Source organism: Poecilia latipinna, unplaced genomic scaffold (assembly GCF_001443285.1).
Source record: "Poecilia latipinna isolate Pla-1442-1.1 unplaced genomic scaffold, P_latipinna-1.0 Scaffold3121, whole genome shotgun sequence".
In the NCBI taxonomy this organism is placed as follows: Eukaryota; Metazoa; Chordata; class Actinopteri; order Cyprinodontiformes; family Poeciliidae; genus Poecilia; species Poecilia latipinna.
Window position 1 is genome coordinate 19,684 of NW_015115737.1, and position 17,319 is coordinate 37,002.

At 49.8% G+C, this 17,319-nt stretch overlaps 3 protein-coding genes across 3 annotated transcripts in view; 1 reads left to right on the forward strand and 2 right to left on the reverse strand.

Annotated features, from left to right (window-relative positions):
- The first annotated feature begins 680 nt into the window (after positions 1-680).
- drc4 (dynein regulatory complex subunit 4) lies at positions 681-5,109 on the forward strand. Its single transcript, XM_015022866.1, has 11 exons — positions 681-829; positions 962-1,051; positions 2,275-2,472; positions 2,545-2,751; positions 2,819-2,873; positions 2,950-3,155; positions 3,266-3,433; positions 3,505-3,591; positions 3,660-3,869; positions 4,588-4,653; positions 4,721-5,109. Exons 1-11 carry the CDS (start codon positions 827-829, stop codon positions 4,829-4,831), a joined length of 1,401 nt encoding a protein of 466 aa, XP_014878352.1. The 5' UTR covers positions 681-826; the 3' UTR covers positions 4,832-5,109.
- Positions 5,110-5,142: 33 nt separating this feature from the next.
- LOC106940200 (kinesin-like protein KIF16B) lies at positions 5,143-7,458 on the reverse strand. The gene is made up of 4 exons (XM_015022868.1): positions 7,227-7,458; positions 6,448-6,537; positions 6,257-6,340; positions 5,143-5,708 (listed from the first exon to the last, which is right to left on the reverse strand). The coding sequence occupies exons 1-4, from the start codon at positions 7,338-7,340 to the stop codon at positions 5,547-5,549; spliced, it is 450 nt and encodes a 149-aa protein (XP_014878354.1). The 5' UTR covers positions 7,341-7,458; the 3' UTR covers positions 5,143-5,546.
- A 10-nt stretch (positions 7,459-7,468) lies between these two features.
- The window catches only part of kif16ba (kinesin family member 16Ba), a gene marked incomplete at its 5' end in the record, with an annotated part of 31,666 nt that continues 21,815 nt past the window's right edge, over positions 7,469-17,319 (reverse strand). Inside the window, 10 exons of the mRNA XM_015022863.1 lie at positions 7,469-10,894; positions 11,848-11,895; positions 12,111-12,158; positions 12,270-12,372; positions 12,444-12,602; positions 12,680-13,918; positions 15,125-15,178; positions 15,419-15,451; positions 16,361-16,449; positions 16,667-16,749. Coding sequence (XP_014878349.1) covers positions 7,760-10,894; positions 11,848-11,895; positions 12,111-12,158; positions 12,270-12,372; positions 12,444-12,602; positions 12,680-13,918; positions 15,125-15,178; positions 15,419-15,451; positions 16,361-16,449; positions 16,667-16,749 — 4,991 coding nt within the window. The remainder of the gene's footprint in view (positions 10,895-11,847; positions 11,896-12,110; positions 12,159-12,269; positions 12,373-12,443; positions 12,603-12,679; positions 13,919-15,124; positions 15,179-15,418; positions 15,452-16,360; positions 16,450-16,666; positions 16,750-17,319) is intronic.

Here is a 17,319-nt window from a genome sequence, read left to right on the forward strand (position 1 = left end):
GTCTTTGTTTCCTGGTATTTTAAAATAAACGTTTTAACAAAAAATGTTCAAATTACTAATTTAAAAACTTAATAATCTGATTATTTATTGGTGCTTATGAAACAATGTTTCATTACAACCTGAGTTAAAAGTTAATATAATGAAATATAAAACAATTAAAAATCTGATTCCTGATGTTTCCACAGGATTGCAGAAAATGATTTCATTCTCAGTTGTCATTTTTTCCATTTCAAACCTACAAAATATATATATAAAAAAAACTTTCCTTTTATTGTCATTGTGAATGAAGAAAGCACAACGAAATTCTAAAAATAGCAACTCCGCAAGGCAAGTAAAATAATAAATAAGTATCTCAATAAATAAAAAATGGTTTGATTTTGACATTTTAAATTAGCAGTTTTTTTATTCGAGCTGAGTCCGTATTTTATAATCTGTCCCATCTAACGATAGATATATAAATATATATAGATATATAAAGTTATTAATTTTACATTTTGTTTTCAGTCAGGAATGTCTACATTTATGAAGTTAAGGTAAACATGACGTCAGATTAAATATATTAAATTTCACGGACGTTTGATTTCTGTCTTTTCGCATAAAGTGATATTTGGCGATATGACTTTTAAATATATTGTTTTAGTTTCATTTAATTTTGAAGGGGAAATTTAGACGGGGGGGTGGGGGTAACCTGAAACTTTGTCACGTGATCGCGTTGCCATGGCAGCGCCTCATGTTGCTATTCCCGCAGATCTGCGGTTCGCTTCGCGTTCCTAAAACCTGCGGGGTTTAAATCTGCTGCTGCTGTGGAGCCGATCGGTGAAATAAGATGGTGAGGAAATATTTATTTTCCATCAATAACTTGGCAGATATCAGCATCACGGTGTGGTTTAAAGTTGTTAGCATGTTAGCTTAGCATCAGCAGCTCTAACGGTGTGGATGTCTCCGGGTTTCCCACCTCCAGCCGCCGAAGAACAGAAACAAGAAGTCCGGGAAAGGGAAGCCCTCCGCGGTGGTGGACGCTCTGTCCACGGAGGAGATGTCCAAGGACCAGGTGGGACCCGCTGGTTGATGCTAGCGAGACTAACTGGTGGTTTATTCACTCTTTAGTTAATCTGTGTAACAGAATAAAAAACACTTCAGTCCGGTTCTGACCAATCTGGACCGATTCAACCTGTCGGAACCAACATGGAACAGGTTCATGTTAGAGAGGAGGAACCGGGGATCGAATCACCGAACTGTGGATTTACCCTGAAAGCGCGCGCAGCGCCATCTGCTGGAGAACAGGAGGAATTACAACTAAAATCTAAACACCTGATTGGTCAGAAAGGCGATCGCTTTTCTGACTTTAATTTACTGCCGCTGTTTAAACCTCAGAGTAACGGAGCTGATGTCTCTCTGCTACTGCCGATTTCAGTTTGTACATCAGATTTTACTTAAATCCACATCATTTTCACCATAATTTAGGCAACATATTACAAATGCGGGGCTGCACAGTGGCGCAGTAAGTAGCACTGATGCCTTGCAGCAAGAAGGTTCTAGGTTCGATTCCCTACCTGGGGTCTTTCTGCATGGAGTCTCCATGTTCTCCCTGTGGGTGCTGGGTTCTCTCTGGTTCTCCACTTCCTCCCACAGTCCAAAAACATGACTGTCAGGTTAATTGGTCTCTAATTTCCACCTAGGTGTGAGTGTGTGTGCATGGTTGTGTGTCCTGTCTGTCTCTGTGTTGCCCTGCGACAGACTGGTGACCCGTCCAGGTGACCCCGCCTCTTGCCCGGCACCAGCACCCCTCCCGACCCCACCAAGGGACAAGGGTGCACAGAAAATGGATGGATCCCTCATTCAGTGTTTATGTTATGATAATTTTGATTACATTTAATACATAAATAAATAATACATAAATAAAGAAAGAATACATTTGTACTTTATATTTATATAAAGTGACATTTATATGTTTATAAATATGTTTGAATGAGAAGTGATATTATTGGTAAGTATGATTGATAAAATATTTATCAAACCTGAGGAGAATGAAGTCAGGAGACATAGCAGACCGGCACCTGACTGTGGATTTAAAGGGCTCTCTGTCAGCGCGTGTAAGTCAACACAGAACAAAAAAGTTCTGTTAGGATTCAGGTTCATCTGGTTCTGATGAGGCCCGTTTGACAGATTAAAATAGCCTTCAAGCAGGGATTAAACATGTTTTCAGTGGTTCTAGGGTGGACCAGCGGCCGGTCCGGTTCGGCGCGGTCCGGCTGATGGATTGTCCCCCTGCAGCTGGAAGAGCATGTGGTGCGGCTGCGGGAGGAGCTGGACCGGGAGCGCGAGGAGCGGAGCTACTTCCAGCTGGAGCGCGATAAGATCCGCGGCCTGTGGGAAATCTCCCGGCGGCGGCTGGAGGAGGCGGAGGCGGAGCTGAGGGACGGCGTCCGGCAGAGGGACGAGGCCGCGGAGCGCCACCGTGTGGAGATAACGGTGAGCTCTTACAGAGCGTGACTTCTGACCCCGCCTCTCGGTCCAGATCCTTAATCTGTGTCGGGTTTTCAGGTCTACAAGCAGAAGCTGAAGCACGTCCTGTCTGAGCAGCACAACGCAGTCTGTGAGATGAAGACGGATGCCGTCTCCTCTTCCTCGCTGCTCCGGAACCGTAACGGCGGGTCGGAGCTGGATCTGCAGCGGCAGCTCCGGGATCTGCAGGCGGCTGGCGAGCAGAAGACGATCCAAGAGCACGGCGCCGCCAAGGAGCTGCAGCTGGTGAGGAGACCACCCAACGCTTTTCATCTCCTCTTCCTCTTTGTCTCACCCTCCTCTTCCTCCTCAGAAGCACCAGGCGGAGCTGATGAGGCTCGGTAACGAGTACGAGCGGCAGATCCATGGTGAGCTCCTCTTCCTCACTGTCCTTCCTCCCCCTCTGTCCTGCTTCATGCCGCCGGTCGGCTGCTTCCTCCCCAGAGCTGGAGATGAGTTTCCTCCAGAGGGCGCACTCCCTGATGCAGGCGGAGGACAGGAAGCGCCGCGCAGCTGTCAGCGAGGTGGAGCAGCGGATGAAGAGCCGCATGGAGGCGCTGATGGAGGAACATCACAGAGTCCTACGCAAAGGAGAGGAATACTTCTCCCAAATTCAGAGGAACCAGCAGGAGGAGCTGGACAGGTGGAAGGTAAGCAGGAAGTCCTGGAGTAGATCCCTCTGGGTAATCTGGAGTAGATCCCTCTGGGTAATCTGGAGTAGATCCCACTGGATCCCCTGAGCCCTCCCTCTCTGTACCAGGGCGAGCTGAAGAAGCTGCAGAACCAGAAGCTGCGGTGGGAGAAGAAGATCTCAGCAGCTCAGCAGGAGAACCAGCGTCTGAAGACGACGCTGCAGGAGGTCCAGCAGAAGCTTCCGGAGCTGCACAGACGGCTACAGGAGCACCAGCACTCCAAGCAGAGGATGGAGGTAAGGGGGCGGAGCCAACACCTGGAAGCTGCTCAGCGCTGATGGTGATGATGATGATGGTGTGTGAGCAGGAGTACCGAGCTCAGCAGAAGCTGGTTGATCAGGAGCTCAGAGACCTGACGGTGGAACACGAGCTGCTGCTGCAGGCCTTCCAGAAGGTAAACCCCTTCCTCCCTGCTCCTCCTTCCTCCTCCTCCCCGCTGACCCCTCCAGGTGTTCCCGGCAGATGCAGGAGGAGCGTGACGAGCTGCTGAGGAGGCAGACGCAGAGCATCCTGGACGTCCAGCAGAGGAGCGGCCTGAAGAAGATCCTGCTGCAGAGGAAGCTGGAGGCGCTGAGCCAGACTCTGGAGAAGAAGGAGGCGCAGCTGAGCGCCGCGCTGTCCGTCTGCAGCGTGGAGCCCACGGCGCGCAGCAACGCCGCCAACAAGCTGCAGGTAAGAGGCCGGGGGGCCGCTCCGCTGGGCGGCACCAGAACCTCTCCACAGGTTCTGATCAGGAGCAGAAACACCGGGAGGAGTTTAACTCAGGAACAGCTGATTCATCCTGAAGGGAAACCAGACAGTTGTTCAGTCAGCTGAACAACCGTCTGGAGCAAAAACACGTTGAAGTATTTCTACTCTCAGTACTTCCTGTCTGCAGCCTCCAAACACGGCAGCAGCGCTTCTTCAGCTTCCTGTGAACACAAAGTTAGAATCCGCCCTGCAGGAGAGGAGAAGGTCTGGGAGAAGAGGAATCTTCATCCTCCACACTAAACTCATCATTCTGGTTTCTCTGGAATGTTGGAGGCACAGCAGCCAGGAGTTCGTTAGCTTAGCAACTGAACTGATGACATCACAGAGTGTTAGCTTAGCAACTGAACTGATGACATCAGAGTGTTAGCTTAACAACTGAACTGATGACATTACAGAGTGTTAGCTTAGCAACTGAACTGATGACATCACAGTCGCCACCAGGTTCATAATACTTGAGAAACTCCTCTGAAATCATGTAGTAAAACTTTAAGCTAACGTAGCTAGAAGCTAGTTAGCATGTTGCTACATAAGCTAGCAGAATGGCCTAATTCCAGGATCTGATGCTAACTAGCAGCTTTCAGGAAGTGAAGGAGTGACCTCGGTTCTTCTGGGATTTTCTGACTCTGAAACCTGTTTCCAGGAGATCCTGGAGTCCAAACGGACCGCCATGGAGGCTCTGCAGCTGGACCTGGACCAGGGCGCCCAGGTCAGTGTACCTGCAGCTTCCCGCTTCCTGTCCTGCAGCCACTGACGTCCTGCATGTCTTCCTGCAGCTGCTGCACCCCCTGCAGGATGACGTGGAGGTCGCCGTTGTGCCACCGCTCCGCTCTCCCACCAGACCAGCCAAGCCGGTTCTAGAGGAACCCGGACTGGACCGCTGGTGACCAGAATGGATCCGACTGTTCATGTTTTTCTGCTGAACTCGGATCAATTCGGAACCAGAAACCTGATGCTGCCACTGCTGCTGACATCGTCAACAGCTTTCTCACCGCTGCGCCTCGATCGCCCCAACAAATCCAACCACTGCTGGTTAGGCCCCGCCCCCTCCCTAGAACTTCCTGTGTTTAAGTCATCATGAAATAAACTGATCTCACATCTGATTGGCCAGCTGTTAGGGCTAGCCCCGCCCCTTACTAATGGCCGACAAATCAAAACGCTGCAAGAAAAATGAGAAAATGAAGATTTTCAGATTTCATTGAATCAGATTTATTTTGTATATTTCAGACATTTTTACATTTAAATTATTTCCAGTTTTATCGTCGGCTTTCCAGCAGAAAGGAACATTTTGGTCCAACCTGCCGTCGGTTCTGATCCGGTTTTATTGGCTCATAATTTATTGATTTATAGCAGCAAACAGGAAGCTTTGTTTCTACAGAGAAGCTACAGATCTTCTCCACAACCCTTCGGATCCAGAACTTGGGTTCTGTTCTGTCCTGAGCAGCTGAAGGAACCAGAACCAGAACTGGGCGGGTTCTGTGGTCTGAGCCGAACTTAAGCTTCTGTCGTCCAGACCGGATCGACTCGTCCTGCAAGACCAAACAGGAGAACCACCAGAACCACATAAACAGGAAGGTCCAGACCTCTGTGGCTGGTTCTGTCTCAGCTGGTTCCGTGGCTGCTGGACTCGAAGACGCCCTTCTTGAAGAACGGAGAAAACTCACAGATGTTGAACTTTGACAGGCGGAAAACTCCGTCCTCATCGGGTCTGAGAGGAGAACCGGAGCAGGACAGCATGACCCGGAACAGGTTCCTTAGGTACCGCTGGGGAGACAGGCAGACGGGTCATCAGAACCACCAAAATCCTAAAGCACTTATCAGAAACATTAGCTCTGCTAACACTAAGAGCTAATCGCTATGCCAGGGTTGATAATTAGAATAAGCTAATGCTAAGATGTTATACCAACACAGTATTTAGCAGAAGCTAATGCTAAAGCGCTAAGCAGCTAACCATGTTAGCTAACCATATGTCAGCATGTCAGTCTGCAGTCTGTCGCCCCCTACAGGATCAGAGCTGCCACTGCACTTCTTCCTGTTCACTTTGTTTTTCTCAGTTTTACAGTCATCAAGTTTTTCTAACTGTTGCGGTTCGACTTCCGTCAAAAAGCAGCAGGACATTTTATGTACTGTAGACCTACAGCAATGCATTCTGGGTACAGAGTAAACATCTTTTACCGCATCACATCTGGAGGATCTAAACAATCCATGGGAATCTTAGGATGCATGTTTAATAAAGTTTTTAAAAAAACACTATGAGAGGACCTGTAGGCCCGGTTCCGGTTGCCGGTCCGGTTCCTACCGATCCGTCGTACCTCCAGGTGGCTGCGGCGCTCCGATACCATCCGCTCGTCCCGGTTCCCAAACAGCTTCTTCGGAGGAAACTCCAGCGCCGCCAGCTGGAAAACAAAGGCCATCAGAACAGAACCAGAACCACGATCAGGCCCGGTTCTGAACAACAGTTTCATCAGAACCAGAACCAACGGGTCAGGTTCTGGCGGCTCACCTCCGGATATTTGGACTTTAGGCTCCTGTGCATTTCTCTGAAGCGGCTGTAGCGTCTGAACACGGTCCAGCTGTCGTCCATCACCGAGACCTGATGAAGACAGAGCAGCTCTTCATCACTGCTGGGGAACCGGGCCCAGCAGAACCGGGCCCAGCAGAACCCTCAGCGCCTCCCAGAGACTGATTATAAACTTTGATTAAAATCGGACTCGGACGTGAATCTCTGTTCGGTTCCTTCTGGTTTCAAAACAAAACTCACAAAAACTAAAAGCCTAAATGTAAAATTTTATTAAAAATAAACAGTTTAATTTTTGCTTTAGCTTTCTAAATTTAAAATTAATTCATGGTGGTTTTCATAAGTGGAGAAGTTTTTGTGAAAACGAGTTCAGGTCCAAACGTCCCGATGGAGAAACACATTATCTAGAAAAGTGAAACTATTTTTGCAATCGTTTATTGTATTTATCTAGTTTTAAAACTTAAACAAAAACCCACCAGATTATTTTTTCTTTGCTGCATTTTGAAACTGAAAAACCGCAGAACAAACCAAACACGGCAGGTTTCTGCTGCCATAAAACCAACGGCAATAAAATCAGAGATATGGAAACATGATTTTATTGTTATATACCTTGTGAATCTGCTGGTTTCATACTGGTTTTACTGGTTCAGCTCGTCCTCGGCTCCCTCAGAAAGCCGTCTTTCTGTTATAATTCAAATGTGTCGTTTTGCTCCGTGGCGACCTGCAGAAATGGATGTAAACGTACCTGAGCCGAGCGGACTCACCTTGACCTCGAACTCGAAGTGTTCGTCCTTGCCCTGGCCGCGCAGGACGTAGCGCGGGATGCTCACCCTGACCGGCTCCTTGGCGGCGCAGCGCGTCCCGGCCGGGCGCGACATCAGATGCTGCGCAACAAATCACCAAAACCAGGCGGGAAACAGACGGAAAGAGGAGCAGACAGTAAACCATCGACCGGAACAATCTGGGAAAAAACGATGAGATCTAAGAAACGCTCAGACAACCATCGTTAAAACGGATGGAATCTTTATTTAGTTTCAAAACTATTGCAAACACGCTGTGCAAAATTCAACGTTCATGTATTTGGCTGTGAATTAATAAAAACTGTGAAGTGACATCATCATTCCCCCTTTGTAATCAAACTTTCATCTTCAGTCAGCAGCAGATTCTCTTTATTGCAGATTTAAATTCAGTCTTTGTGATTTCAATAAGTTACTAAAAAGTTTAAAACATTTAAAATTTCTTGTTTTAGGTCTGATGTTTCAGTCGGTGCTGCAGACGAGCTCTGCTGGCTCCATCTTCAGATGCACAGATGGTTGATGAGGATCTGAGCTTCTGCAGAGCAGCCGAAACTTAACTTCCAGGATTCACTCCGACCGCCGCAGGAGGGAACGTGGGCGGAGCGCCGCTTTGGCTCCGCCTTCCGTTTCGGAGTTTGTTGATTGTGATTTGTGAAGACGACGTCGACGTTGAAGCAGGCTTTGTTCCTCCTGACCAGCAGACACCGGATGTCTGAACGCCGCCGCAGCTTCAGTCCCTGGAACTGCGGCTGGACGGGAACCCAGCTGGAGCCCCGCGGCGCCGGGTGAAACACTCCGTCCTCCCGCAGGAGAGCAACGTGGGTGTCGGTCAGAAGAAACTGGAACAGAGAGTCCTGGTGCAGCCGGCCGCAGCTCATCACCCTGACGCTGCTGTAGAGCAGAGGACGAATGTCCGCCAGGGAAGGTTTGCTGGGGCCGTCCATGTTCCCATGGACGATGTAGAGCAGGTCCGCTAGGACCCGCTTGAACCTGGAAGTGAGGTTCAGACCGATGTCTGAGACGATGTCAGGAACCCGGGAGGTCCAATCCAGAGACATAGCCATGAGGTCCTGCGACAGCAGCGGGTGACTCTCCATCACCTCAGAGAACGTCTCCGGACAGCGAGCCTTCAGCACCGCCTTGCAGAAGTCCTGTGTGAGCTCCTGGTTGTGAGTGAAGACCGCCAGAACCAAGTCCTCACTGGATCCGATCAGGCGGACATGCTGCCCTGCCAAACTGATCTGGACCTCCCGGATCTCCATAAGGTCAAAGTGATGGAAGAGACCGAGGGTGTCCGATGCAACCTGGCTAGCTGAAACTACCGTCAGGTCCAGTTCTGACAGAAGGAGGCAGGCTGGTTCTGGACTGGGTTGGTCAAAGCTGGCCGCTCTGAGCCAGAAGATGCTCAGGATCCTCCTACCTGGTCTTTGAGGAGACAGTGATTCAGTTCTGTCAATGATCTGCTGGGATGAGAGACTACGAAGCTGTGCCAGAACTGGTGGCAACTCAATTAGATTCTGATAAAACTCCTCCGGGCGGCAGTCCTCTGGACCGGCATTTCTGATCGAGGACACAGAGCCCTTCGGCCACGTTGACATGGCATTCAAACCAAACCCTTGAGCAGTACTGGACAGGTCCACCAAGGAGACTTTGTTTTCCAGAACAGAGGGATGTTTTGGTGTCTGGATCAGTGGAAAATCTCTGGACCTCATGGTGACGTATTGAGAGACGGCATACTTCATATCGTCGACTCCCACATTTCGGATTAAATCTCTTGTGCCCTGAATTCGTCTCTCTGCATCTTTGAAAACATCTGAAAGTTTTCCTGTGAAGTATCCTAAAACGTGGCTCCTGTTTGTCTCACTTGGATCTTGGCTGGAACCTTTTTCTGAGCTCTGTGACGTTGTTGGTTGACCGCTGGGAAGTTCTGCTTCCTCTGCTCTCCACGGGTACAAGGCTTGGTTCTTGACTTTTGTAACATAGTCCCAAAGGTTCGACTTACTGGTCGTCATGTTCACTGGTTTTTCATTTTCCTCTTGTCCGTTCAGACCACTGATGGCATGGAAATCCTGACTCTCAGGCCCATCTGACCTCCAGGGGTGAAGGGTCTGATTCCTAACCTTTGCAACATAATCCCAAACGTTATTCCGGGTGGAGGATACCCTTTCTGGAGCTTCATCTTTTTCTTGAGCCATTTCGCTGCCACCAGACTTAATGGACTCTTTGCTAGAGTTGGGTAGATCAGATGGTTGCTCAGGTTCTTCCAGTCTCCATGGGTTCAGTGTTTGGTTCCTAACTTTAGTGACATAGTTCCAGACAAAGCTCCTTGCAGTTGACACCCTTCCTGCAGCATCACCTCTGTCTCCTTCTGTTTCATCACTGACTGACCTCGTGTTTTGCTTGGAGCTGATATAGTCTCGACCAGAACTCAGCCACTTGAGCAGCTCAGACTCTCTGGTCGTCCACGGGTGCAGCGTTTGGCTCCTGACTTTAGAAACATAATCCCAAATGTAGCTCCTGTTGGTCAGTTCCTGCTCTGCCGATGCCTCTTTGTCTTGTTCCAACTCTTCATCGCCTTCCAGGTTTAACCTTTGATTTTTGACATTTTCAAGGTTCTCCAGGAAGTTGTTCCCATTGTCTGACTCCTCCTTCTTAGCTGTACCATTGGCGGCGTCTGCTGGATCTTGCTCAGAGATGTTAAACTCGCTGCCAGAGCTTTGAAGCTTTAACAGTTCTGGCTTATCTGCTCTCTCTGTTTCATCAGCTCCATTCTTGACATTTTCAAGCTGGTCTAAAGCATTGTTCTTGCTATCCAACATCTCTTGTTTCATCGGTTGGTAGACGTGATGTTTCGAGTCCTGTCCTGAGTTGATGAAATCATCGTCAGAGACGTGAGAATCGGAAGGTTCCAACTCTTCTTCGACCTGATTTTGCACGTCGATATCCTCTGAAACACGGCTCTCAGAGTCCAGGAGCTTCTCCACTTCTTGTTTCATCTCTTCGTTAGCGTCGGCTTTCCAAACTTGCTCAGACTCGATTAACTCCTCGCCAGATCTTTGCGGTTTTAAAAGATCAAACTCCTGTGCTGCATGAATGAGAACATTCTGGCCTTGGTTCTTGACATTTTTGAGATCCTCCAATTGGTGGTACAGATGGGCCGATAAATCCTCTACTTCCAGCTTCATTGAACCGTTGACCTCTTCTTGTGAATCTTGTTTGGGGCTAATCTGAAGCTTTGAAAGTTCTGGGTCTTCAAACGTCTGATCGACAGTTTTCTCAGAGTGGGAATAAAATGTTTTGTTCAACATTTTCTCCAGATCCTCATAATCAGAGAGGATATAATAACCATCACTGGTCATGTAGTTGGTTCCACTCAGTTGGTTGGTCGCTTTGTAGCAACAATCAGGTCCACATACAGCTTGGAACTCCTTCCTTGCAAGAATGTTTACTTCTCCTTCCCACCATTTTTCCTTGTCTAGATCTTTTTCAATGAGGAGTTTATCAGAGGACTCCAGCCGTTTTTCTCTCTGAGGCTCCAGGAGTTCAGCCTTTGGTTCTTCAAACACGTTCTGGACGTCGGGGAGCGAGTTTGCCTCAAAGCCCGGAGGAGCCAGGAGGTTAGACCAGCAGGCGTTCTGTGAGCACAAGGGGGAAGTCCGTGACTACATCGCCAAGAAGGCTGGTAAAAGTGAGTGAATTAAACCGAAGTCCATGATCCACCAATCAGAATTACAGTCCAACCACCAGGTGAGAAACGAGAGATTTAAAGTGAAGCGTCAAGAGGTTGACATGCAAAGTGAACACAATTATTTTAGACAAAGGATGATTTAAAATAATTTGGGTTGAAGTTTTAATCTGTTTCCTATAGGCATGAAGATAATTTGATTATCTAATGATTCTTTTCCCACAGCAGAGCAAAAGTTTCCAACCCAAACTGGACTTTCATACAGACTCAAAACTATTCATACAGCAGACTGGCCACTGTAGCGTGAAGCCTCCAGCTGGCTGCACCTCACCTAGCGCTGGCCAATAATCACATTTTTGGATTTTAAAGATGGAAAATCTGGATTTCCTGTGAAGGTTTTCATAACGCTCCTGTTCCAACCCTGCAGATCCTGATTAGCCAGCCGGATCTCCCTGATCCGGGTCCAGTTCTGATTCCGGACTCATCCAGCAGGGTCTGGAGGTACTGCTCCAACCCAGAGAGCCGGATCGGCCTGACCGCTGACCCCACAATCACTTCAGCAGACGATTTTAACCAGAACAGAGCAGCAGACCGAACCGGACCTCAACACTCTTCAGTGTAGAAGCTGCTACAGAGAAAGATGCCACGGCAGCCATTTTGACTGGATAGGGGTCAACCTGGGCAGGTTTCTAGTCCATCTTAACAACCGGTGCTAAAAACAGCTTTGAATGTCAACTGCACATAAATAAAGTTCTGCTCTCACACCCAGTGTGACGGCGCCTCTCTCCTAATACAAATAATTAGCGAAGTCAGCTGACGAGAAAAATGAACTTCATGATGAATTGGCATCATGCCGTTTCCATGCAGCATAAATAACCAATAACTCATAATCTTAAGTCTCACCTCATACTTCAGTCTTCGTGGATTTATGTTCTGCAGTTTTTCCTCTTCCTGAAAACAAAAATTTAAATTAACAGCATCATAAAATAAAACTAAGTCGAGTTTCCCATCAGATCAACAACCAGATGGATTTACTAGATTAACGTTTATTTCAGAGGAGAAAGGAGCAGGTCCAAGAACAAGCTGGACAAAATGCATCCAGGAAACCATCATCATTATGAGGGTCATGCAGGGGTCAAGGTCAAGGTCAGGGCTCCTGGTCTTACCTCGTCTGTTAGCCTAACAGAGCTACAGTCGCTAACTTCCTCCTCGTCCTGCAGAGTCGAACAGCTGAACTTCAATTCTGACAAACAAGCTACACCTGACAGAACTCTACAGAACTGCAGGCTGGACCCGACTCAGAGGTCTGGGGTCAAAGGTCGTACCCAGAGAGAGTCGCAGGACACGGACAGATCCACGCCGCCGCCGTTCAGGAGGTTCATCTTCCTCAGCCGGCGCTGCACTTCTTCCTCGATGTAGGCGTTGATCCTGCTGGAGCATCAGAGCCTTAGAGCCGGACCGGAACCGGACCCATAACTGGAACCAGAACCGGACCCTACCTGTCCTCGGACAGCGGCAGCAGCGGGTTCAGACTCTGCCTGTGTCCGACCGGAGAGCTGCTGTGACCCATCTTCTCCTCGGTACCGACCGACTGGGCCCGGTTCTGGTTCTCACTCTCGCTGATGCGCCGCCGCAGCTCCTGGATCTCCTGCTCCACCCTGCAGAACAGAACCGGAGTTCTGAGTTTGGGTTGGACCGGCCGGGTCGGCCAGAACAACCAGAACCAGAAGCGGACCTGTGGCAGTCCGGCTGGGCGCGGCGCCGGTCGGGCCTCAGGGCGGCGTGGCGGCGCTCCAGCCGGGCCACGGCCTGCTCCAGCGCCTCCCGCTGCTGCGCCTCCCTCCAGGCCAGGATCTCCCTCTCCTTGCGCCGGACCTTCTCCTCCTGCCGCGCCACGTTGGCCGTGAACTCGCAGCTCTCCTGCAGCTGCTGCAGCTGCTGCGCGCCGTGCCAGTGCAGGTGCAGCTTGTCCTGCGTCTCCTCCAGCTCCTTCTCCACCTGGAACAGCGTGTTGTCCAGGCCGGCCGGCGCCGCACCGCGCCGCAGCACCTCCTGCGCCCTCTGCTGCTCCTCCACAAGCGCCGGTAGCACGCCGGCGGCCATGTTGGCCAGCTGCCGCTCCTTGAAGTGCAGGCGGTGCTGTGCCTGACGCAGCAGCGTCTCCTCCTGGCCGCCGCCATCCTCCAGCGCCCTCTGCTGGCGCTCCCTCAGACTGTGCGTGAGCTGCTGCAGCGTGCTCCTCTCTGCTGTCACCTCCTGCTGCAGCAGCTCCCTCTGCTGCTGCAGCACCTCCTGCAGCCGCCGCAGCTCGTCCACCTGTGCCTCCTTGAAGGCCAAGTACTGCTTCTGGACGGAGCGCGCCTCCTTTGCGGCGTCCTCGCCGTCCGTGCGCTCGGCGGCCTCCTTGGCGCGAAGCAGGGCCTCCCTGATCTCCGCCAGCACACGCCGCTCCTCCTCCAGGCGCCGCGAATCTTCTCTGGCCAGCAGCACCGCTGCCGCCTCCTGCGCCTCCCGCAGCTGCTCCTCCAGCCGGGCGACCAGACTCAGCTGCTCCCGCTCCTGCTCCTCCAGTCTCCGCCGCTCTGCCTCCAGGCGCGCCTGCTGATCCTCGCGCTCCCTCTGCAGCCGCTGCAGCTCGCGGCAGATCTCCATCTGCTCCGCCACCTCCTGCTCCTCCTGCTCCTCCTGCTCCTCCTGCTGCTCCAGCTCCTCCTGCTGCTCCAGCTTCCTGCGCTGCAGCGCCACCTCCTGGATCTCGGAGCGCCGCTCCTCCTCAAAGCGCTCCTTCTCGGCCAAGAAGTCCCGCAGGCGGCTCTCGATGTCCTGGCTGCGGCGGCGCAGGCTCTCCTCCTGCCGCAGGATGCGCTGCTGCACCTCCTGTGACTCCTTGCGCTGACTCTCCACCTCCTGCTGGAGGCGCTCCAGTTCCGCCTTCTCACTCAGCTGCTTCTCCTCCATCTCCTTGATCAGCCTCCTGCAGAAACACAAACAGAGGAACTGGACGTTTAACACCGCAGGTCATTCCGCCCAGACTTTGGTCTGACAGGCAGCCGACAAAACGGTAAAGGCAACAGAAAAATGCTGCAACCGCAGAAAACAGAAGCAGAAATAAAACGCTGCAAACTGGCTCCACAAACGTTGTTCCTCCAGACCACCAGGGGGAGCCGACCGAGTCGTCTGCAACCAGAACCTCAGTAAAGACAGGTATTCAGAAGGAAGTTGGAGGAAGAAAAGGTTTGTTATCCTTCATGTCTTCTACAATGGAACAGACTATGTGCTCCCCCTAGTGGCCTGGAGGATTTCTGTTCAGTGGAGCAAGTTACAGAGTTACACATTTGATGTTTTTGCCATTTTCGGCAGTTTAAGTTTTGCTTCTATTTCCTGTAGCTGTACGTTTTAGAATTTGCATCATTAAGTGTTTCTGCAATGTTAGTGACCCATAGATCTCATTGATCTGTGAAATTAAGAATACAATAAGGATAAAATTCCAGGCCGGTCCCGGTGGAACACCTGGGTGACGTTGGCCCCCCACCTTCTTCAAATCAGACAAAATTGGTTTCAAATGTTTGTGCTACGTTTGTGCTGCTTTGGCTTTGAAGATATTAATGAAAGTGTAAAGGTCAAAAGGTCAACCAGCCCCCCACTTTTATGAAATCAAACAAAATTGGTGTCAACTCGACTACGTTTGTGCTGGTTTGTGCAGCAAAAATTTTCGTTTATACTGCTATCTTTTTAAAGATATTAACAGTAGTTTATAGAGGTCAACAAGCACAAACGTTTGACACCAATTTTGTCTGATTTGAAGAAGGTGGGGGGGCGACTTCACTCAGGTCAGAGGAACGCCTCAGGGCTCCCAGCTGGGATCCTTTCCACTTCCAGACAAAATGCTTCCGGTTTCATCAGCAGAGAGAGGCGGGCTCACGGGGAACAGCAGCCAATCAAAACGCTCCGACATCCACATTTATAACTCAGTTAAAAAAGTAATTTGAGCTTTGACAACAATAAAATGTGAGATTATGATTATGTTGCAGCATCTGCCTCTAGCAGCCGTGCCGGCAGACACATTAGCGGACACATAAGTGACACGCTAAGTGACACGCTAAGTGACACGCTAAGTGACACGCTAAGTGACACGCTAAGTGACAGCCTGGCTATCGTTGGGAGGACAGCCCCGGTTTACCTCTTCATCTCCAGCTTCTCCAGCTCTTCTCTCTGCTGCCTCTCGAACTCCAGCCTGTGGTTGACAAACACTGTTAGCATCTGTTAGCATACCGTTAGCATCCTGGACGTCTTCTGAGGGACACCAGAGGACGTGACGGGCCGAGAGGACGGAGGCGGCAAATAAAACAAGCTGGAGGTGAAACTCCAGGGACAACAGAGGGTCTGGTGCTGGACAGTGAGGACAGGAGCAGCAAGCTGATGGCAGACAGACAGGTGGACGGGCGGGACAGTTAGACAGGAAGTGGACGACTACCTGAGGAAGACGGGGCCCTTCTGAGTGAAGAGACTGTCAATGGGACAGGGACATAGTTAGTCCTGGTCCACATCCAGTCAGCTCAGATCAATAACCAATAATCATAACAGTTCTTCTTCTGTGGTGTCGAGTCAAAACTGAACCGTTTCTATTCTCCGAAAAATGACTAAATTCAAAGACAAAATGCTAAAAATCGCTTCAAATCAACACGAAACAAGAAATAAAACCAAGACTGAGGCAAACAGAAGGAAACCAGGAAGATGAAGAAATATCAGGAAAACCGGGAAAAAAAGTAGAAAACTTGTTTTACATGTTTACTTTCTACCCAAAACCTTCAGCTAAAGGAATCAGTTCATCTGGTTCTTCAGCTAAAGGAATCAGTTCATCTGGTTCTTCAGCTAAAGGAATCAGTTCATCTGGTTCAGTTAAAGGAAGCAGGCTGAAGTTAAAATTGTTTTCCAGGCTGCTTAAAACCTTCGACTGGAAACATTTGTGTTTCCTGTCACTTCTGCACTTTTTCCTTCCACTCAACTTTCCAGTAAAACACCAGTAGATAGCCCTCTGACTGGTTTTGGTTCTTATGGAGGAGGTCTGCTGGTCGGGTCTGCAGACCTGGATGGCAGAGTGCAGAACCTGTCCAGAACCCGAACAGGACCGGATTAAACACCTGCATTGATCTGATGCAACATTTGGTTTCATTCTCTGCACCAGAATCAATGTCAACATCTGAAACGAGTCGCTCTGGTTGAAATTCATCTACAAAATTTTAAAAGTTTCACCAAATGGCAGAAAAATTAATTCCTGGTGCCGCTGTGATTCTGTCGGCTCCATCAGGGAGGAAACGTCTCGGTACGGGAGCTTCAGGTACTGATCAACAAATAAATGTGAGATTCTCAGAACCAGAACCACAGCAGGATGTGAGGTTCTGATGGTCGGACTCACCCCGGGTTGTAGAGCATCACGGTGGACAGGTTCTCACAGGACTTGGACAGGTCTGTCATGGACAGGCTGAACGAGGACAGGAGGCCGCTCTGAGGGGACAGAACAGGTTCTACAGAACCATCCTGAACCTCAGCTGAACGTCAGCTGAACCTCAGCTGAACGTCAGCTGAACCTCAGCTGAACCTCAGCTGAACCTCAGCTGAACGTCAGCTGAACCTCAGCTGAACCTCAGCTGAACGTCAGCTGAACGTCAGCTGAACCTCACCTGAACGTCAGCCCAAACGCCCTGACCGCAGCTGAACTCACCTTCCTTTTCTCCCTGAGCTTGGCCGCTTCCTTCGGATGGTTGAAGCGAAACATGTTGGTCCGACCCAGCAGAATAACGGCTCCTGCACCACAGACAGAAGGCCAACCAGTTAATGACCAATCGAGTTCCCAGAACCAGAACCGCTTTAGAAACTTCAGAAAAATTGGAGGGACCCGATGAACAAACCAGTGAAATTGAAAATCGAATCCTGAAAGAATCCACAGATATGAAGAACAATCTTCTCATTGTGACACACAGAGGGAAACAGCAGGGTTGTTTCAGTGCCTTAGAGCTAGCTTATGCTAATTATCATGTTGGTATCCACCTCATTCCTATGTCCCATGATGCTTTGTGTGAATTATGGGCACGACATCCACCGCAAGCCGGAACTGCCATTTGTTTACGTTACTCTAACGCTATCCGGCTTTCGTCCGGGCTTTTAGGCTATCACAGCTTAAATGTGACAGTATCGGTTTACCGCAACCCACAGCTATTGCGGGGAGGGATGGCGACGTCGCACTATCATATGTAGCTACTTCACTGACTCAGTTGCTTCGGATGCAGAGGTGGCTTATCTTGAACTTGCTGCAGCCACAAACTAAATGTGGTCTGATTATTAGAGAACAGCCACGAACAGCACAACAGTTACCCG